At 37.2% G+C, this 16309-nt stretch overlaps 1 protein-coding gene across 10 annotated transcripts in view; it reads left to right on the top strand.

Moving 5' to 3' along the window:
- KCNIP4 (potassium voltage-gated channel interacting protein 4) overlaps window positions 1-16309 on the top strand; it is a 384348-nt gene that overhangs the window by 342750 nt on the left and 25289 nt on the right. For all 10 annotated transcript variants that reach the window (XM_021554440.4, XM_021554439.4, XM_021554445.4 and 7 more), the window contains one exon: window positions 1417-1541. In XM_021554440.4, coding sequence (XP_021410115.1) covers window positions 1417-1541 — 125 coding nt within the window. The remainder of the gene's footprint in view (window positions 1-1416; window positions 1542-16309) is intronic.

Raw genomic sequence — 16309 nt, 5'->3', positions numbered from 1 at the left:
TAGCTGAACTGTATCCTCTGATGCCAAATTTCTCCCAAGCAGCTGAAAGCCATTATTTCTGCATTATAGGAGAAAAAAAATACATGAAACTGTAGGCATAATACTACTTTAATTGACTATTCTATATGTTTATGAATATTGAACCAAATAAACTTTATTCTAAGAATAAAGAGTCCCATATTCTAATGAAATATGTATCTTCAGCATTGTATAAGTGACAATTAGGTATTTGTACTGTTATATTTCTATAGTTCCTATCTCTTAAATGAAAATAAGGCAGTTATTTCATTAAATTAATCTGGACTACTACATAAGTTACTTTTAAGGCTGTCAGTACTTAGAAATGGACACACACATTCGTATTTTTGATGACAAGTGGCTGGCACTCTATTGTAAGTTCCTTTAGCTGTTTCATTGGACTTCCGCACTGAAAACTGTACCTAGGAAAAAATATATTGCTAATTCTCATAGTTTTAGGTCTACTCAAGTGTAGACCTTGAATGTGTATATCCACATTCTTACTTACCTAAATAAGAGGTCATAAAAACTATCATGTTCCCCACTTAGGCTGCTCACCTCTAATAATAGTTCTCCTAAAGGGTCAGTTGTACAATACTCAAAGTAGGACCTGCTGCTGGATGTGCAACATCAGTTTCACATGCTTTCCAGAGGACAACTTCACAATAAAAATCCCAGCCTGATACAGTCAATTTAGATCCATTATCTTAAATGAAGGAAAATGTTCAGTTTTCTGGAGTCACTAAAGTTTTATAAAATTGATTCCTTTGGTCACAGGGTTGTATAAACAGAAAAGTCATACTGAATGTATCATGCATACTCTTGCAAAATGTTGGCTTTCCAGTTTATTGCTATTACTACTCATGAGATAATATGCAGGCTACTGGATCATCACTGCTGTTCACTATTCTTTGCAGCCACAGAAGCAGATGATGGACACCCTTTTCCTATGAGTTCAAAATGAACTCATCATTTGTCATTAAAGCTGCAAAAACAAGTATTTAAGAGACTGTCTTTTCCTTTTTTTCCTTTTCCTTTTCCTTTTCCTTTTCCTTTTCCTTTTCCTTTTCCTTTTCCCCTTTCCCCTTTCCCCTTTCCCCTTTCCCCTTTCCCCTTTCCCCTTTCCACTTTCCCCTTTCCCCTTTCCCCTTTCCCCTTTCCCCTTTCTCTTTCCCTTCCCCTTCCCCTTTCCTTTTCTCTTTCCCTTCCCTCTTCCCTCTTCCCTCTTCCCTCTTCCCTCTTCCCTCTTCCCTCTTCCCTCTTCCCTCTTCCCTCTTCCCTCTTCCCTCTTCCCTCTTCCCTCTTCCTTTTTCTTCTCCATATTTTTGAAAGGGTTAAGTATTTTTACTTCCAGTATTTCTTGTTGAGCTTTCCTTCTGTGTCTCTTGTATTCTGCAGACACTGTAGAAGATGAAATGGAAATGGCCACAGTACGACATAGACCTGAAGCTCTTGAACTGCTGGAAGCACAGAGTAAATTCACAAAGAAGGAACTTCAGATCTTATATAGAGGTTTCAAGAATGTAAGCACTTCCTTTCTGAATTTGCAATCTGTTTATGGGATGTGCCACTGCAGTCTCAGCTGTGTAAGAGTGACTAGCAGTGCAGCTCATGAGATTCAGTAGCTAAATACTGCATATCTGATCAGATGAGGAAACAATCACTCTGAAACAATTGGTCTAAAGTCATTAAACTATTTAATGAACAAAAAATGCAGACAAAATAGAAAGCATCAAGGAGAGAATAATTATAACTTAGTAGGAGAAGTTAGTTACTTATTCTTAGTAGAATAAGTATAAATTATATTCTAGGGCTTTGTTCAAGGACAAATTGAAAGTTGTGTTGAGGTTGTTTATCTAAGGATGTAATAATGGAAGAGTCCTGAAAAACTTGGTCAATAAGAAGAAAGATTTTGATTTTTGTATTCCCAGTTGATTTCAACTGCACTAGATGACTTTTTACATTTGGTGAATAGCTGTAGATAACTTCATCAGTCCTCACTAGTTCTACAAATATACAAACTTCTTAGATCCCTTTACTAGGAGTAATTGTGATTTTTTTTTTCTGAAAATGTGTGATGTAGTGGCAGGTCCAATGTTTTATTTGGCAGGGATCCCAGCTGAGGACCCCAGTACATGGGTGTAGTCTGACTCATTTTCTAGTGTGTACAGCTGCCCTGTAGTGCTGGGCTTGGCTTGGACATGTGTGGTATGCATGGCAAGTACAGCAAAGAAATAAAACTCAAAAAGATGTTAGTAAGTAGTATTGAACTCTGTTTTTTTAAAAAATATACTTTTTCACTATTTATTTTACTATCCTTTATCTGATTAAAAAAATATGTGGAATATTGAATGCCATTAGCATTTAAAATATTTAAAAATATTACATTAAAAATAATAATGGCAAATTTTTTAATAATCAATGTCTAATGTTAATCTATAATTTCAGCTGTAAGTATTGCAACTGTGCAGATGCTATGTCTCCTCCTAAGCTGACACTAAAGATTAATTTAATTGCATTTATCACCTTGAAGTTTAATTTTTCTTTCACACTTCTTGGGTGAAAAGAGACAATCTCTTGCCGATGGCATTTACTACTCAGATGAGTTAATAAAAACACAATGAAGCTCCATTATGGAATCAGAGAGGATATCTTCAATAGCTTGTAAAAGAAGTATAAATCTTGCAGAGTTTTTTGCTCTCCTGCATTCTGTAAAGAAAGCAAGACATGCAAAGTGATGTTTTAAACACATTTTTTTATCAAAAGCTTACAGTGCAAGCAAGACAGAGTCACTTAATGTGTTCTGTCTGTATCATTATCAATTCCAGAAAGTATATAATGTTGGCATGTTGGTGATTAACAGTGATTGCTCTTAAAAGCTTTTCGTTTCCTCAGGGTTCCAGAGAACATTCCCCTGCTAATGACAATATTCTCCAGGCATTGCAAATCATGATCTAATGTCCCTAATTATCTAAGGCAAAAAAGTACAAAGCATAGAAGATAAAATAAGCCTTCTGTCTGTTTCTCCAAGAATAATTATTTTTAGAGTTTCAGAAACTGAGAACCTTGATATTGCTTTGCATAAAATGAAGTATGGAGAAAGAAAATAGATTATAAGGAAGTATTTTAATTGATACCTTTTCCTGGCTTTTCCTGAAAAGAGAAATTCCAGCTCTTCATATTCCTTTCTATTCCCAGATGTAAGTTCTACTTGGAACTTACATGGTAAGACATGGTAAGACATTTTTATCCGTATGTTTCATTTCTTTATCAGTACATGATCATTCAAGACATGCATGTATAACATATCTTTGACTAGACAGAGTTAATGGGCATGAACTTCAACAGTTTTTTTGGATAATATCATTGCAAAGTTACCAATTATGATCTGAAATGCTGTAAAGCATGCCCAGGGCTAGTGACTGTTACAAAGATAAATCAGTTTAGAGTCATATTTTTTAGCTCAGGCATTAGATTTTGGAAATGGATGATTTCAAGCTTTTTATTGAGTTGGAGTTTGTTTTATTTCTCATGTTAACAGTTTCTACTGCAATATATTGTGCTAGATCACAGTTCTGTAATCACTTCAGAGAACTGCTAGGACAAGTCTACCTCAGCTCTCTGAGCACCTTGTCTATGCTGATTAGTTTACCTTTCCTGTCACATATCTATGTTTTTTCGAGTACATCTAGAGTGGCTTTGACGGGTACTGGTCCACAATGGCATTGCAATGTCTCCCATGGTCTGTGCTTGGACCAATCCCCCCTTACAGTGCTCCATCATCCTCTTCTGCCTGCCACAGGCCACCTGCCTTCTCACGTTGTCATCCAGCTTGGTGCTATCCTGCCAGTATTTCCAAGCACAGCTAATCCCGTGTGCTTCACACGTCTGCTTCGTGTACCGGCGTCTCCTGGGTGCCACCCAGCTGGACACTGACTTTGCTTCGTTGGGCATGAGCCAGCAAATGTCTGTCTGTGCAGAAAAGGCAGTTCTGCTTTAGGTAAGGCATTTCCAGAAAGTATGGATGTACTGGAGAGAGTCCAGAAAAGGGTCACAGACATGTTTAAGGGATTGGAGCACCTCTCCTGTGAGGAAAGCCTGGGGGAGCTGAGACTGATCAGTCTGGAGAAGCGAAAGGTCAGCAGGGATCTTACCAGGATATAGAAATACCTGAAGGGAGGGTGTAAAGATAGAGCCAGGCTCTTTTCAGTAGGGCCCAGTGCCTGCACCAGAGGCAGTAGGCACAAAGTGAAACACAGGATGTTCCCTCTGTACATCAGGAAACACTTTTTTGCTGTGAGGGTGACTGACCACCAGCCCAGGTTGCCTACTGGGTTTGTGTCATCTTCCTGTTGAAGATATCCAAAAGTTAGTTCTCTGGACATGGTCCTGGGGATCCTCTCCAGGTGGGCCTGCATGTACCGGAGTGTGCAACCAGATATCTCCAGAGATCCCTTCCAACCCCAGCCATTCTCTGAGTCTGTGATATTCTGTTTAATCATTCCACTAAGAAGGAAACTACTGAAAAGATTTAATGAAAGACACAGACACATACATATTAAACATGATGTCATCAAAATCTTGTGCAGATCCTACCTCTGTGCTTTATGCTTTTTACCTGATAATTTAAGTATATAGAGCAAGATAAATTAAAGCATAAATTATTGTCATTCTGCTGATGTTGTGGTCCTGTTAGATGAAACTAGCAACATCCTACAGCACATTAGTACTAATTGAAAAGCTTTTGCTATAGATTCTCTCTCCAGCTTGTTTATTTCTTTGAATCCTTTTGAGTTTTAGGATGTCTCTTCTGAGAAAGGGATGAACAGAACTTACCTCCAGTTATTTGTCATTTCTGACTTCAAATTGCTTACACATAGTTCTGACTGACTTCAGATAAGAATGCAGTAAGAATGCACCTGCTTTTCTGTAGTGTTGATGATTACAAAGTTTGATTTATTATCATCAATTTGATTTTCCACTGAACACAAAATACATGCAAAATCCAGGCAGAAGGAGCACAGGGTCTCACAGAGCATCTTTGTGTGAAAATTTTAGAAAGTCCCAGATCACATTGTAGTACAGCTTATGCTCTGAGTAAGCAAGAGCTAGAGTATTATTGCAGGAAATGTTCAAAGATGATTGAAATGCCTTTGGGACCGTGGTTGTTTTGTTAAAGTGAAAGGGGATATACACCAAAGAAAATGTAAGGAGATGGGATAAGCACCTTCAGATAACATAACAACTATTGTATGGAAAATGATCAAGGGGGAACTTATGTCTGTATTAGGTAACTTAGCCATTTTTGAGGTTCTATACTATCCTTGAAAAATGAGCTTAATATAAGGCCTAAGCCCTTCTCAGGCTGAAAAGGTTGTCCCCAGCACTCTGGCTTTACAATATTCCCATGCTGTTGTTGATGAATTGTTGCTCAGCTGTCATCACAGTGGGACATTTCCAATTTGTATTTGGCTTCCTGTCATCCCATTTCTTGTAAATTGAAATTGTGATTGCTGCAGTCATTAACCTTTCAAACCAACAGCTCTGTGGCAGTCCTAGTATAAGTGGTACTTCACAATAACTTGTGCAGACTATCAAGCATGGACTCAATATGTGGTCTTTCTTTCTTGTCTGTCCATTGATAGATCTCTCCTAGTTTTAAAAACATCCATTTAAAAAATACCTAGGTAATCCTTTTGCTGCACAAAAGATGCTCCTGTACTAATTTTAAATGTTAATAATATTTTTATTTTTGTTGATTATTCCTCTAAAATTTTTTGTAGAGCTCTGTGTTGGGAAACTCCTAGGCTTTTCCAGAAAACTGGAAGGAATTTTCATAAGTCTTTTATCTTACCTGGCTGTATGTCAGAGAAAATGTAAATTGAAGTAATAAATGCATAAAAATGTTTGTGGACACATACTGGTGCTTTAAATAGGCAGCTCCACACTTTTTATATTTATTGGGAATTTTTCAGACACTTTCTGAGACATTTTTCTTCCCTTTTGCAAATGAGGCAAAGAATGATCATAAGAAAATAAATGTGACAGTGTTACAGCTCAAAGAGTGGTTCCCTCATCACACTACCCATCTATGTTCATGAGTTGAAATATGATAAGTTATTCAGATAATTTTCTATTTCAGTTATGATTTGGTGGAAGCATTGTATTACTGTATGTTGCATTTGTGAGTCTCACAGAAAGTTTAATGGAAATTAGTTTCAGAGGTGATAAAGCTCATTTATTGATTGTCTGAAGCATTTGAGATGTGTTTGAACATTTTCTCATTTAATTAGAGTTTTAAAAAAACAAAAGAAAAATTATAAATTTTGTGAAAGTAATTGAGATTTAGAAGAGCAGAATTGAATTAGTACAGAATCAAATAATTTTCACTGTATAAATAATTTTTATACTCCTGCAATTTTTTGCTTAGCAATGAAGATGAAAGTTTGGTGTATAATGTGCATTTTGCAGGATATGCACTAACTTGTGCAAAAGCTGAAACACCTCAATGTAATTTTGAGTACCAGAGTTAAAGTTTTCAGAATGATTAAACTTTTCTTAAATATTTATATATTCTAGGAACACACTATACATTTGGGTTTTTTTCACTGCAATTGGAACCTACTTGGTAAGAAAGAAGGTATGAGAAATGTATTTCAGTGTCCCACACATGGATGGCTTTTACCTTTTTGGCTGTGCTGTTTGCACAGCCTCTGACCTATGTCTAATAGAGATGTGAAGTTCTGTATTTCACTTCTGCCTTTCAAGTGTAGTTTCTAAAATATCAATGTCTTCATTAGAAACTATTTAGTAAAAATTGAAATCTTGTACTTACAGGGGATATAGACATTTGACTACTAAAGAGATGAATAAAAATTAATTCATTGCAAAAAGTTAAAATGCCAAAGAGATTCTGAAACTCCATTCCATTCTTACTTAACTTTTCCACCTGTTCTAAAGCATGACAAGGGACAATGACAACATAATCCTCTTAGTTTATATCTCTGAAACATTGAATATTATGAAACAGAGGCTTTCATGCTACAAGGAATAATATTTTAGCTGGGATCAGCTTTCTCTGAACTGGCTGTCACCTACCTCACAGAGACAATAGGATTGTTCAGTTCAGTTCAGATTGATCTTCAGTTTGTTGTGATCACATTCATTTCTACACTGAACCTCTATGTTTATATTGCAATGAGTAAATGCAAATTCAGGATTAATACAAACCAGAACAGAGAGGGAAAACCCCAAACTGAACATGAGTGGAAATGGCACTAATGCAAAAGTATTTTGCCCCTGACATCAGTCCTCCAAAGCTTGTTCTTGTAGGTGAAGTAGCTTAGAGCTTAAATATGCTTTTCAACACCCATGTGGAGTGCTAGGACAGCAAGGAAGATTTTTCATTTGACCAGCAGTCGGTGCAGTTGCTTTTCCTTAAGATTTGATGACTGTCTGTATAAGTCTTAGGCCTTCACAGCATGCAGTCTTAGCAAAATCTTTCCAGATGCAGAATTTCTGACCCAGCAGAAGAGAGCCTAGAAGAAAAATATAGATCAGTTAAAGGTTTCTACATGGTTTCCTTGGCTAACATGAATCAATACTAAAACCATTTGAGTTATATCCCTCTGTGACTCTGAATATCAAACAGGGGATTCTCTACTGGGCATCAGTGCATGAGACATTCCCATAGTGCTGAAAGCTTTTGCAGACCCCTCTGCACAAAGCAAGGTTTGAACACCAGTGTTGTGGACACACAGAGGTTGTACATACAAAGTACCAACAACTTGTCTTTTCAGATAGACATAGTGATGACAGCTGAACTGGTTGTGCCTCAAGCATATAAACCTGCTGAATTTTGGGCATAGAAATGCCAATAAAATGGAAAAAAGTACATGGAAATTCTAAATCTTACAAGAAAATCAGACAGTAGTAATTTAAACTGAAAATTAACATTCCCCTATGTTATAAAACTCCTATGACATGTTTGTCTTAATAGACTAAACAATAGGCAACAGCATAATGAAGCTAAAACAAATAAACCTAGAATCTAGATACCTAGTGTGCCGTCAATAGACAGATTTCTGTAAACCTTTTTCTCTCTTAGGCTTCAGAAGATGTGCAATGCACTTGAGCTATGCAATGCATAGCTCAAATTTCCCTTTTTAAAAGTTGAGTTCTTGTTTTCCATTTGTGCCTCAGATCAATTGTTTTGTCAATTTTAGATGTCTGAAGAATAACTAAAAAAAACAGCCCTTGCCAAAGAAGAATTTTGTTATTATTCATTCATTGGCATTAATTTGTTAGGGACTTAGAGGGAACTCTTCCATATTTCAAACAAGGCTATGTGAAAATATTTTAACAATGCACAATAAATAATTCTTACATTCATCGTATATTTCCTTTGAGTGTTAGTAAAGAGACTTGAAACATTTCAAAAAGTTTTGAAGTAGACTAATTTGAAAGTACAGTTTGACAGACCTAGAGTATAGTTGTCAGCCGTCACAAATTTACAGATCTTAGTGTGTTCAGAAGAGGTATTTGTTTCAATTAGTCTCACAGTTACTAGCAGAGATTGAAACCTTCTTTCTGAAAGTTAATAATGACCTCAGTCCCTACACTTCTATTCATCTCATGGTTTGCATGAGACACGTCACGTTGTGCTCACTAGGGAAAAAATGTCATCTGGCTTACCAAGGACTGTCTTCATAATAGTGGCTGCTTGCTCATGAATTATCTCTGAAAATGGTAGGTGCCAAATGTCTAATTAAGAAATGTGCAAAAAAGCTGTAATACCCAATAGTAATAGTAGTCCAGAGCACCAAATGCCTCTAAATTTTTTTGTAACAAAAAAAAAAAAAAAAAAAAAAAAAAAAAATTCACATTAGATTATAATGAAATTTTATTGTTCTGTATGCTTGTTATGCTTGTGAGCCCCTCCTATTTGGAATTGGCAGTACCCTGTCCTGGGCTCTGGTGTGCTCTCCCTGGAGCACACAAGTGCCAGGCTGACACTTGAAGCACAGAGCAGACCTTCTGCTTTACCAGCCAGATGCTCAGTGTAATTCATCTTCTGGAAGAGCTGTTTTCTACCACATGAGCCTTTATGTGCATCAGTTTGGAATATAAATGTTTATGTACTAGAATACGAGCAGCCACATGTCGTCTTTGGCTACAGCTCACTGCAGTCACTTTTTTGCAGCATCTGGGCTAAGCACTACAGAGCCTGGCATTTGAGCTACATGCAGTGGTTGGATTTTGGTTTCTGGGTAATTACTAACATTAAAGATGTAACTTTTGGTGCAATGCAACCCTGATGATGTTGTAAATTAAACATTTGGTAAGGAGACGCCTCTTACTCTCTCTGCCCATCCTATTTTCTTCATGAGCTGCAATGTATATTAACTGTAACTGCTATAAACATTGTACTTTTTAACACATAGCTTAACATAAAATTGTTCTGTGAGAGTATTTATCAGTGGGGACAGCAGCATTCAAAACTCCCTCTACCTGGCTTTCTTGCCACCAATTTCCTTACACTCAAAGATTTTGTGTACAAAATATTATAATTCTTTATTTAATCTTGTACTAAGTTGTCTCTCTGTTCCCCTCCAATTTGGATACAGCATGTGATCACACATATTTTCAGATGGGGATGCTAAGCCTGCAAAATGAAGGAAGAGGGAATAAATATATGAAACTTCTTGATGGTGCAGTTCAGCCTTTTGGGCTCTGTGGATTTGATAGATAAATCTTATTTGTGCTGGACTTAGGTATCTGTCATGGATCCCAGGAATTACCGAATTATTTTGGATATTTATATTTTTTTCTACTTCAAATTTCTGATCAATGTGAACAAAATTAGCAACACACAAGTTTTGTCAGAAATAAGTGAAACAGTCCCTTATTTGTTTCAACAGAATTAATTTTTGGTTACAAATATCTTTAGATAAACATCTCTGCTAGAAATAAACACTGGTAAATCTTCAACTAAAATCACAAGTGACAAAGCCTCCAGGTCAAGTCTTTCAGTGTCAGGGAAGTTTATTACAACTCTTGGGTCAACCTGCATTTACCTCTGAGTGAAAGTGCTTGACAGAGCCCTTATTCTTTAGATCAGCTGGACATTTGTGCAGTTGCACTTCACTTATGTGACTTATTCTCATATTATCTTTCAAGTAATGGAATTTATTCAACCCAATGAATTCCATTGTGAAATATTCTTAAAAGATCTTAGATACGGTGAGTGTCAGAGAAGAAATTGGAGCCAATAACTCAGAAGACAGCATGATTCAGTAAACACAGCATGAAACTACAACTCTAAAGACTCCAACCTTTTGGCTCTCTGGCTGGCTTATTAACTGCCACACACCTTTAAAAGCCTTAACTATCACACTAAAAAGCCTTCTGGGTTGCCTGAGACCATTATACCAGTGCTTCAGGGCCTGCGTGGGCTCCACATTGACAGCTGCCTGATTTAATGTCTCTGGTCTGACAGCCAAAACCTTTCAGAGGGTCCCTGGCTATCTGAGAGATTGCTTCTCAGCCATTGATCAAAGCCTCCTCAAACACATCTTGGGAACAAAGTGGGGAGTACCAGTGGGGGGGCTGGTGGCTGTGGGAAACTGAACTTTCCCAGGAGCTGGAGATAGCAAAGTTCATCCCTAGAGGAGAGGAAAATGAACGCTGAATTCTTCAGCGTTAAGAGTGAAATGTGTGGGCAGTGTATTTGAGGGAGATACTTTACCCCTCAATGGCCAAGCTCCATATCTGTCAAGTAGAAATCACAGTAAACCCATGCCTGAAAAAACACTGATCTAGGAAGCACTTTCTTTGCACTTTATGTATTTCTAACAATTATTTACTCACTCCATTTATGCCTCTCTGACACTGTGATCAGCTTCACAGTGGCCTCGCATAAAAGTGCCAAGAACAACTTTTCAAAGTGAGCTCTCAGTGACTGAATATAGCAGTATTTGTATCTGAAATACTAGCTACAAGCAATTACAAATATCAGAACATCAATATCATTATGATTTTTCTGGTGATTTAAGCACTGTATTTTGATGCACAGGCAACCAAGTCAATAGTCTACTTCACTGAAAAAGAGGTATTGTACCACCCCCGTAATGGACCATAAGTCATAACAGTCTTAATTTCTCATTTTGTTCTCAAAATTGGTGGTTATGGAACAAAGACAAATTTCATGTGCCATCAACTTAGCAGACTGTGCAAGAAGTATTTATGTCCAGCAATTTCAGCCTCAATGTATCTCCATAAGGAATGATACAACTATGAGAAAGAAAATCTGTTTTTTAGGCCTAAACTGATTGACAGATTACTTTTTTTATATGTATCTGATTCTCTACTTATCGCTTTTTATTCTTCTTGTTACCTGTTTTAATTGAGAAATGTCTTCTTTTTTATTTCTCTGTGTTTTCATGAAAACATGACAGCAAATATCAATCACCATTTATATAGTTTTATATATTTATATATTTTTTAAGTATTCAGTTTCAATGATTTGACTTATGCTACAAATTTTAAATATGCTCCAAAAGCAATGTATCGAGTATCCACATATGAGGAAAGGAAAGCTCCAGAACAGTCTGAAGGAGATTAATATAGTTCATTTAGATATTTTGTTGTGCTAAAGAATTATTAGTTCATATGTCTTGCTAAACTTCAAATTCCATTCTGATGCTTTTCTCATGTCTTTGAATTGCAGGAATAATATCTCCTTTATAAGCAGTAATGGTACATCCTCCCTTGTCTTATGGAAATGTTCGCCCCTCCTTCTCAAAAGGATGTAGATGAATGGCCACAAAGCCCATACACTCTGGTCTTTCCTTGATCACCATGAGCAATAGAGCTCTTGTGGCCAAGTGTCTTCTCCTTACCAAGGACCTTTGGGCAGCAGAAAAGAAGTGTCAATGTGCTCTGCTGGTGGACTGGGCGAGCACAGAAATGACAGTGAGGTTTTGGTACATGGGGAGGAGACCCTGTCTCAGGCACTGAGTGCCAGAGTTCCTCCAGGATGAGGCACTGCCCTCACTGTGTGGCCAGGGAAGAGGCATTTCATCCCACAGACCTCATCTCTCACCCACAGCAGCCTCAATTCACATCATTGCCTCAACTGGGTCTGATTTCCCCCACTGTACTTGGTGAATCAGCTCCAACTTATGCTAATGTCAGGCTCAGTTTTATAAATATGTATGCAGGTAAGCACATTTGTTCTTCTGTTTGCACTGCTGGGGCCCTTCTCCCTAGACAAAGCGTTGTTAGTAGCGGAGAAAGCACAAACCTTTGTTAAAGGGTAAATGTATTTACCATATAAAATATAAATAATGAGCACAGTGTTTGATTTTCAGTGTCTAAACCAGTCCCCATTGAATTTTATGTTCTTTGCCATTTCTGCAAGCTGGCAGGAGACTGTAGGCACTGAAATTCCTTGGTATTTTCATTGTATTTAGCACTAACCAAATATTGACCTGTCTGCCTTTACCATGCACATCTTTGAAAGAAACAAAGAGCAACCGCTCTGAAAAAATACTGGAATAGCCTGACTTAGGACACACTTTGAGCCTGATTATCTTTCATTCAGTCATGTGGCTAAGGAATGCAAAACTGTGTGTTCTTACTTCATTTTTCAAATGAAAGTTTGGTTTGATGTCAGTAGTTAGTACTTAGTATCAAGATCCAGTTGATTGACAAGCATTTAAGGATATTTTTTCACCCTGACATGCTGTTTCTCCTTCATAAATACATTGAGCTATATTCAGGCTTCCCCATTTTCTGATATGGCTGTGGTGCAACTCCACTAACATTTAGCAGAAGGCTGTAAGTACAATTCCTTCCTCAGTGAATCTTCCACTCCTCAAGGATACAAGCAACTTCTAGGATAAACAAAAGCATCCTCATGTAGGAAAAACAAAATAAATGCCTCCATGATTTTAAAGAATGGAATAGACCATTAAAATATTGTTTTCCATTCTGCTCAAGAGAATCACTAACAGGGTACACCCAAGGGACCAGCACTTGCTAATGTGGAGCTATTCCTTCTCCTCTCACCTAGGATTTCAGCTGATTTGGAAGGACTTGATTTAAAGAATTCACTTGGGAATGTGTTAAAAGCAAGTCACTGAAGCAGTGCTTACCTAAATACAGCTTTTCCCAAGAGGGTGAGCACCTTGTGTTTGCCAAAGTGTTTACAACAAGGTGCACTGCTGAAGTATGGGTTCTGCTGCCTTTAGTTTAATTATATTTCCTGCTTAATTGTCAAGTCAAGATTGTAAAATGCCATCCTGCAGTGACAAGTAAGGGCAGAAACACTAAGCACCACTCAGATGCCTGGGACTTATCCATGAAGTTTTATCAAGCTTTCAGGTGAGCTTTTAATTTCAAATCTTTAGCCATGTTGTTTACTGTTGTTTTACTGCCAGTGCTAATAATAACAAACTGAAAATTTCACTAGTTAGTGGGCATTGCTAAACAAAGAATGGCTCTGATTAAAAGCATTTGCTGGCACCTTGCCTGCTGGGTTGTGGAAGCAGCCAAAGTGTTGATTGTTATTTACTGTGTGAAGCCACACATGCTGGATGTGAGCCAGTTTCTTTTTTTCTGCTTGTTTTCCTCTGAAACTGCCATAGCATGTAGGGGGTGGAAAGAAGCTTTTGTTCATTAGAGTATCCTCCAGTGGGAAGCTTAAAATGTGGTACATCTTTGCTGTGCCACAGGGAAACATTATTGTATCTCTTCTGCAGGTGGCTAAGTAGAAGCAAGTTTTGTGTTTTACCTGATGAGACAAAGCCTGAAAAGAGTTTTTACATGTATTTCACCAATGGATGATAATGGAGATGCTGTCAAATCAAAACTGCCACAACATTCCTAGAAATGTAGACTGTAGCCACTGAGCTATAAAATTAGTTTACAGCTCCTGTGAATGAAATGAAAATGCAACAACTTGAGGTGTTCCCTCTGTGAATCTTTAGCTGAAACAATCCTACTGTACTTTAAGTTAAAGAGGAAAGAGCGAAAGGAAAGTTGTCCCTTTAGACCCAGTAACTAGTGTTCTCTGTTTGGGTCTGCCTTTTGAGTCTTATAAAATAGCTTAAGCTTTACACTGGTAACCAAATAGGCAAATTCATTGGAAGATTTAAGAGTAGGGACAAAAGACTTTCTGAGGTAACTGTACTTAACTGTTCCTAACCATTTCCCTAACCATTACTTGTATGTCTTTCATCCCATGCAGCTTCTATAAAGACTGGAGAAAATATTTCTTTCTCACCATTACTATTAACTCTCTAGTCTCACAACTATATTCAAGGAAGCAAGAGTAGAGAGTTTTTTTGTGTTCTGATCTATAAGAATTGATTCTGCAATAAATGAAAGCAAGAGCAAACTCTCTTAGGGAGATATTTGGGTCCTCCTGAAGTAAATAAATCTTATCCAAGATATAATTATGGTTACACATATTTCATCATTCATTGCTTTCTTTGTTACAACATCTTTCTATATGATGGCATGGAAGTTATTTGTAAAAATGCGAACCAAATATTTTTTTCAATAGAGGAGGTGCGATGAAAGTGATTTTTTTATAGCCCACTCCTGAGAAAACTAACATGAGAAATCAAATTTAAAAAAAACTAAACCAAAAACTAATGCAATTTCAATAGACAGGAGGTTAAATTAATAGCTGTCCCTTCCCTGGTAATGCAAAATATAGAAGTGAAAATTGAAGTTAAAAACACCAGTGGTTTTCAATATAATTGAGTTGAACATAGGTTCTTTATTAGAGAAAATGGGTGAAAATCCATCAAACTAGAAATAGATCATTATAAATCTATTCATATGTAGAACATATATTGTTATACATAGTGGGAACAATATTCCACAGATGAAGAGCATACTAATTCTGGCCTTAAATTTTTCATAAAAACTAATTTCCAGTAGTGTAGTAAATAAAATTTCAAAACCCTCACACCACCTTTTATTTTGAGCTTTTACAATTTCAGCTGTCCGAGTACCTTCATGTGTCTTACACATGTTAATATACTGGAACTGAACTCTCCTATGACGTAGGAAAGGCTTTGAGCCAATACTCTTGACTGAGCACCCGATGCACCTGTGTTCAAAATTGTCCTTTCCCCATCCCTTCCACAGCAGTCTGTGCTCTTCTCTCTGCATGTTTCTTGGTAATGAACAGCAGCTCCTTCAGCAGCCTTTCAGAAGAAAGGCAGGTAAGGTCTGGACTTGTTCCATTAGAGTACAGGCCTGGGCAGACCCCAAAATGATAGGTGTAAAGACAGAATAACACAAATTGTCATCCTTTGTGAGTAGTTTGAGACACTGTCCTGCCAATCATCCTCCCAGTGCTTTGACAAGCTGGCTTTTACAGCAGGCAGACAGCAAAGCTCAAGGAGAACACAGTGCTGGGTGAATAATGTAAAGCCTGCTCAGAAGAGCCAAGGCAGGTATCTCTTCTGTAGTCACTGCAAGTACCTCATGTGTGCACTGGTTTCCTATAAACTTCCTCAAAGCTCCCATTTTATGTGCTGCCATGTTGAATGATAAATCTATACAAAGGAAACTAAATGTTTCTGTCCTTCAGGTAGTTTAAAAAAGAGGTGTGTAAATGCAGGAGCCCAAATACTGACAATGCAGCAGTCCAGAAGGCACCAGTTCAAAGAAGCTGATCAGAGAAATTACTGTCTAGAATAGAATACAAACACATGGGGGTTTTCCTTTTAAGTCATAGTTGAAGCAACCCCTTGAAATTTTACCAAAACCTAATGGACAGTACTTAGCTTGTATTTCCACCTCTGAGAGTTTGTTGCTCTCTTGGGACATCTAGGGCAGGAAAACAGCAGGTCTCTTCTCCCTACATAATCTTCTGTTATTTATTCTTCTAGAAGTATTTAAAGAAAATAAAAATAAAAAAGAAAAAGAGCATAAATATAGTTGTCTGTGATTTCTTAAAATCTGTATTAATGAGAAAAACTCTTTTGAACTGTGACTATTCCCAGATTATTTCCAGTCTTAATTTCTCGTTCTTTGTTCAGCCACATTTCAAATATTTCAAGAGAGAGGTTTTTCTCTGAATTCAGTTTCTGAGACTGCTTCACAGGCAAGTGCATGACATCTCTTTTAAGCATATCTTTTGAGATATTTTTTTATACTACACTTGTTTTCTTTTTAACAACTTCAAAACCTTCTCTCCCCCAGACACCTCATTTTGTTTGCATGATCTGCTTTGAAGTCCTGCTATAGTAAGTTCGCTTTTATTAGCTGC

Source organism: Lonchura striata, chromosome 4 (genome assembly GCF_050655825.1).
Source record: "Lonchura striata isolate lonStrDom1 chromosome 4, ASM5065582v1, whole genome shotgun sequence".
Taxonomy (NCBI): Eukaryota; Metazoa; Chordata; class Aves; order Passeriformes; family Estrildidae; genus Lonchura; species Lonchura striata.
Note: the sequence above shows the minus strand (reverse complement) of the source record. Positions and strands in the feature narration are given on the sequence as shown.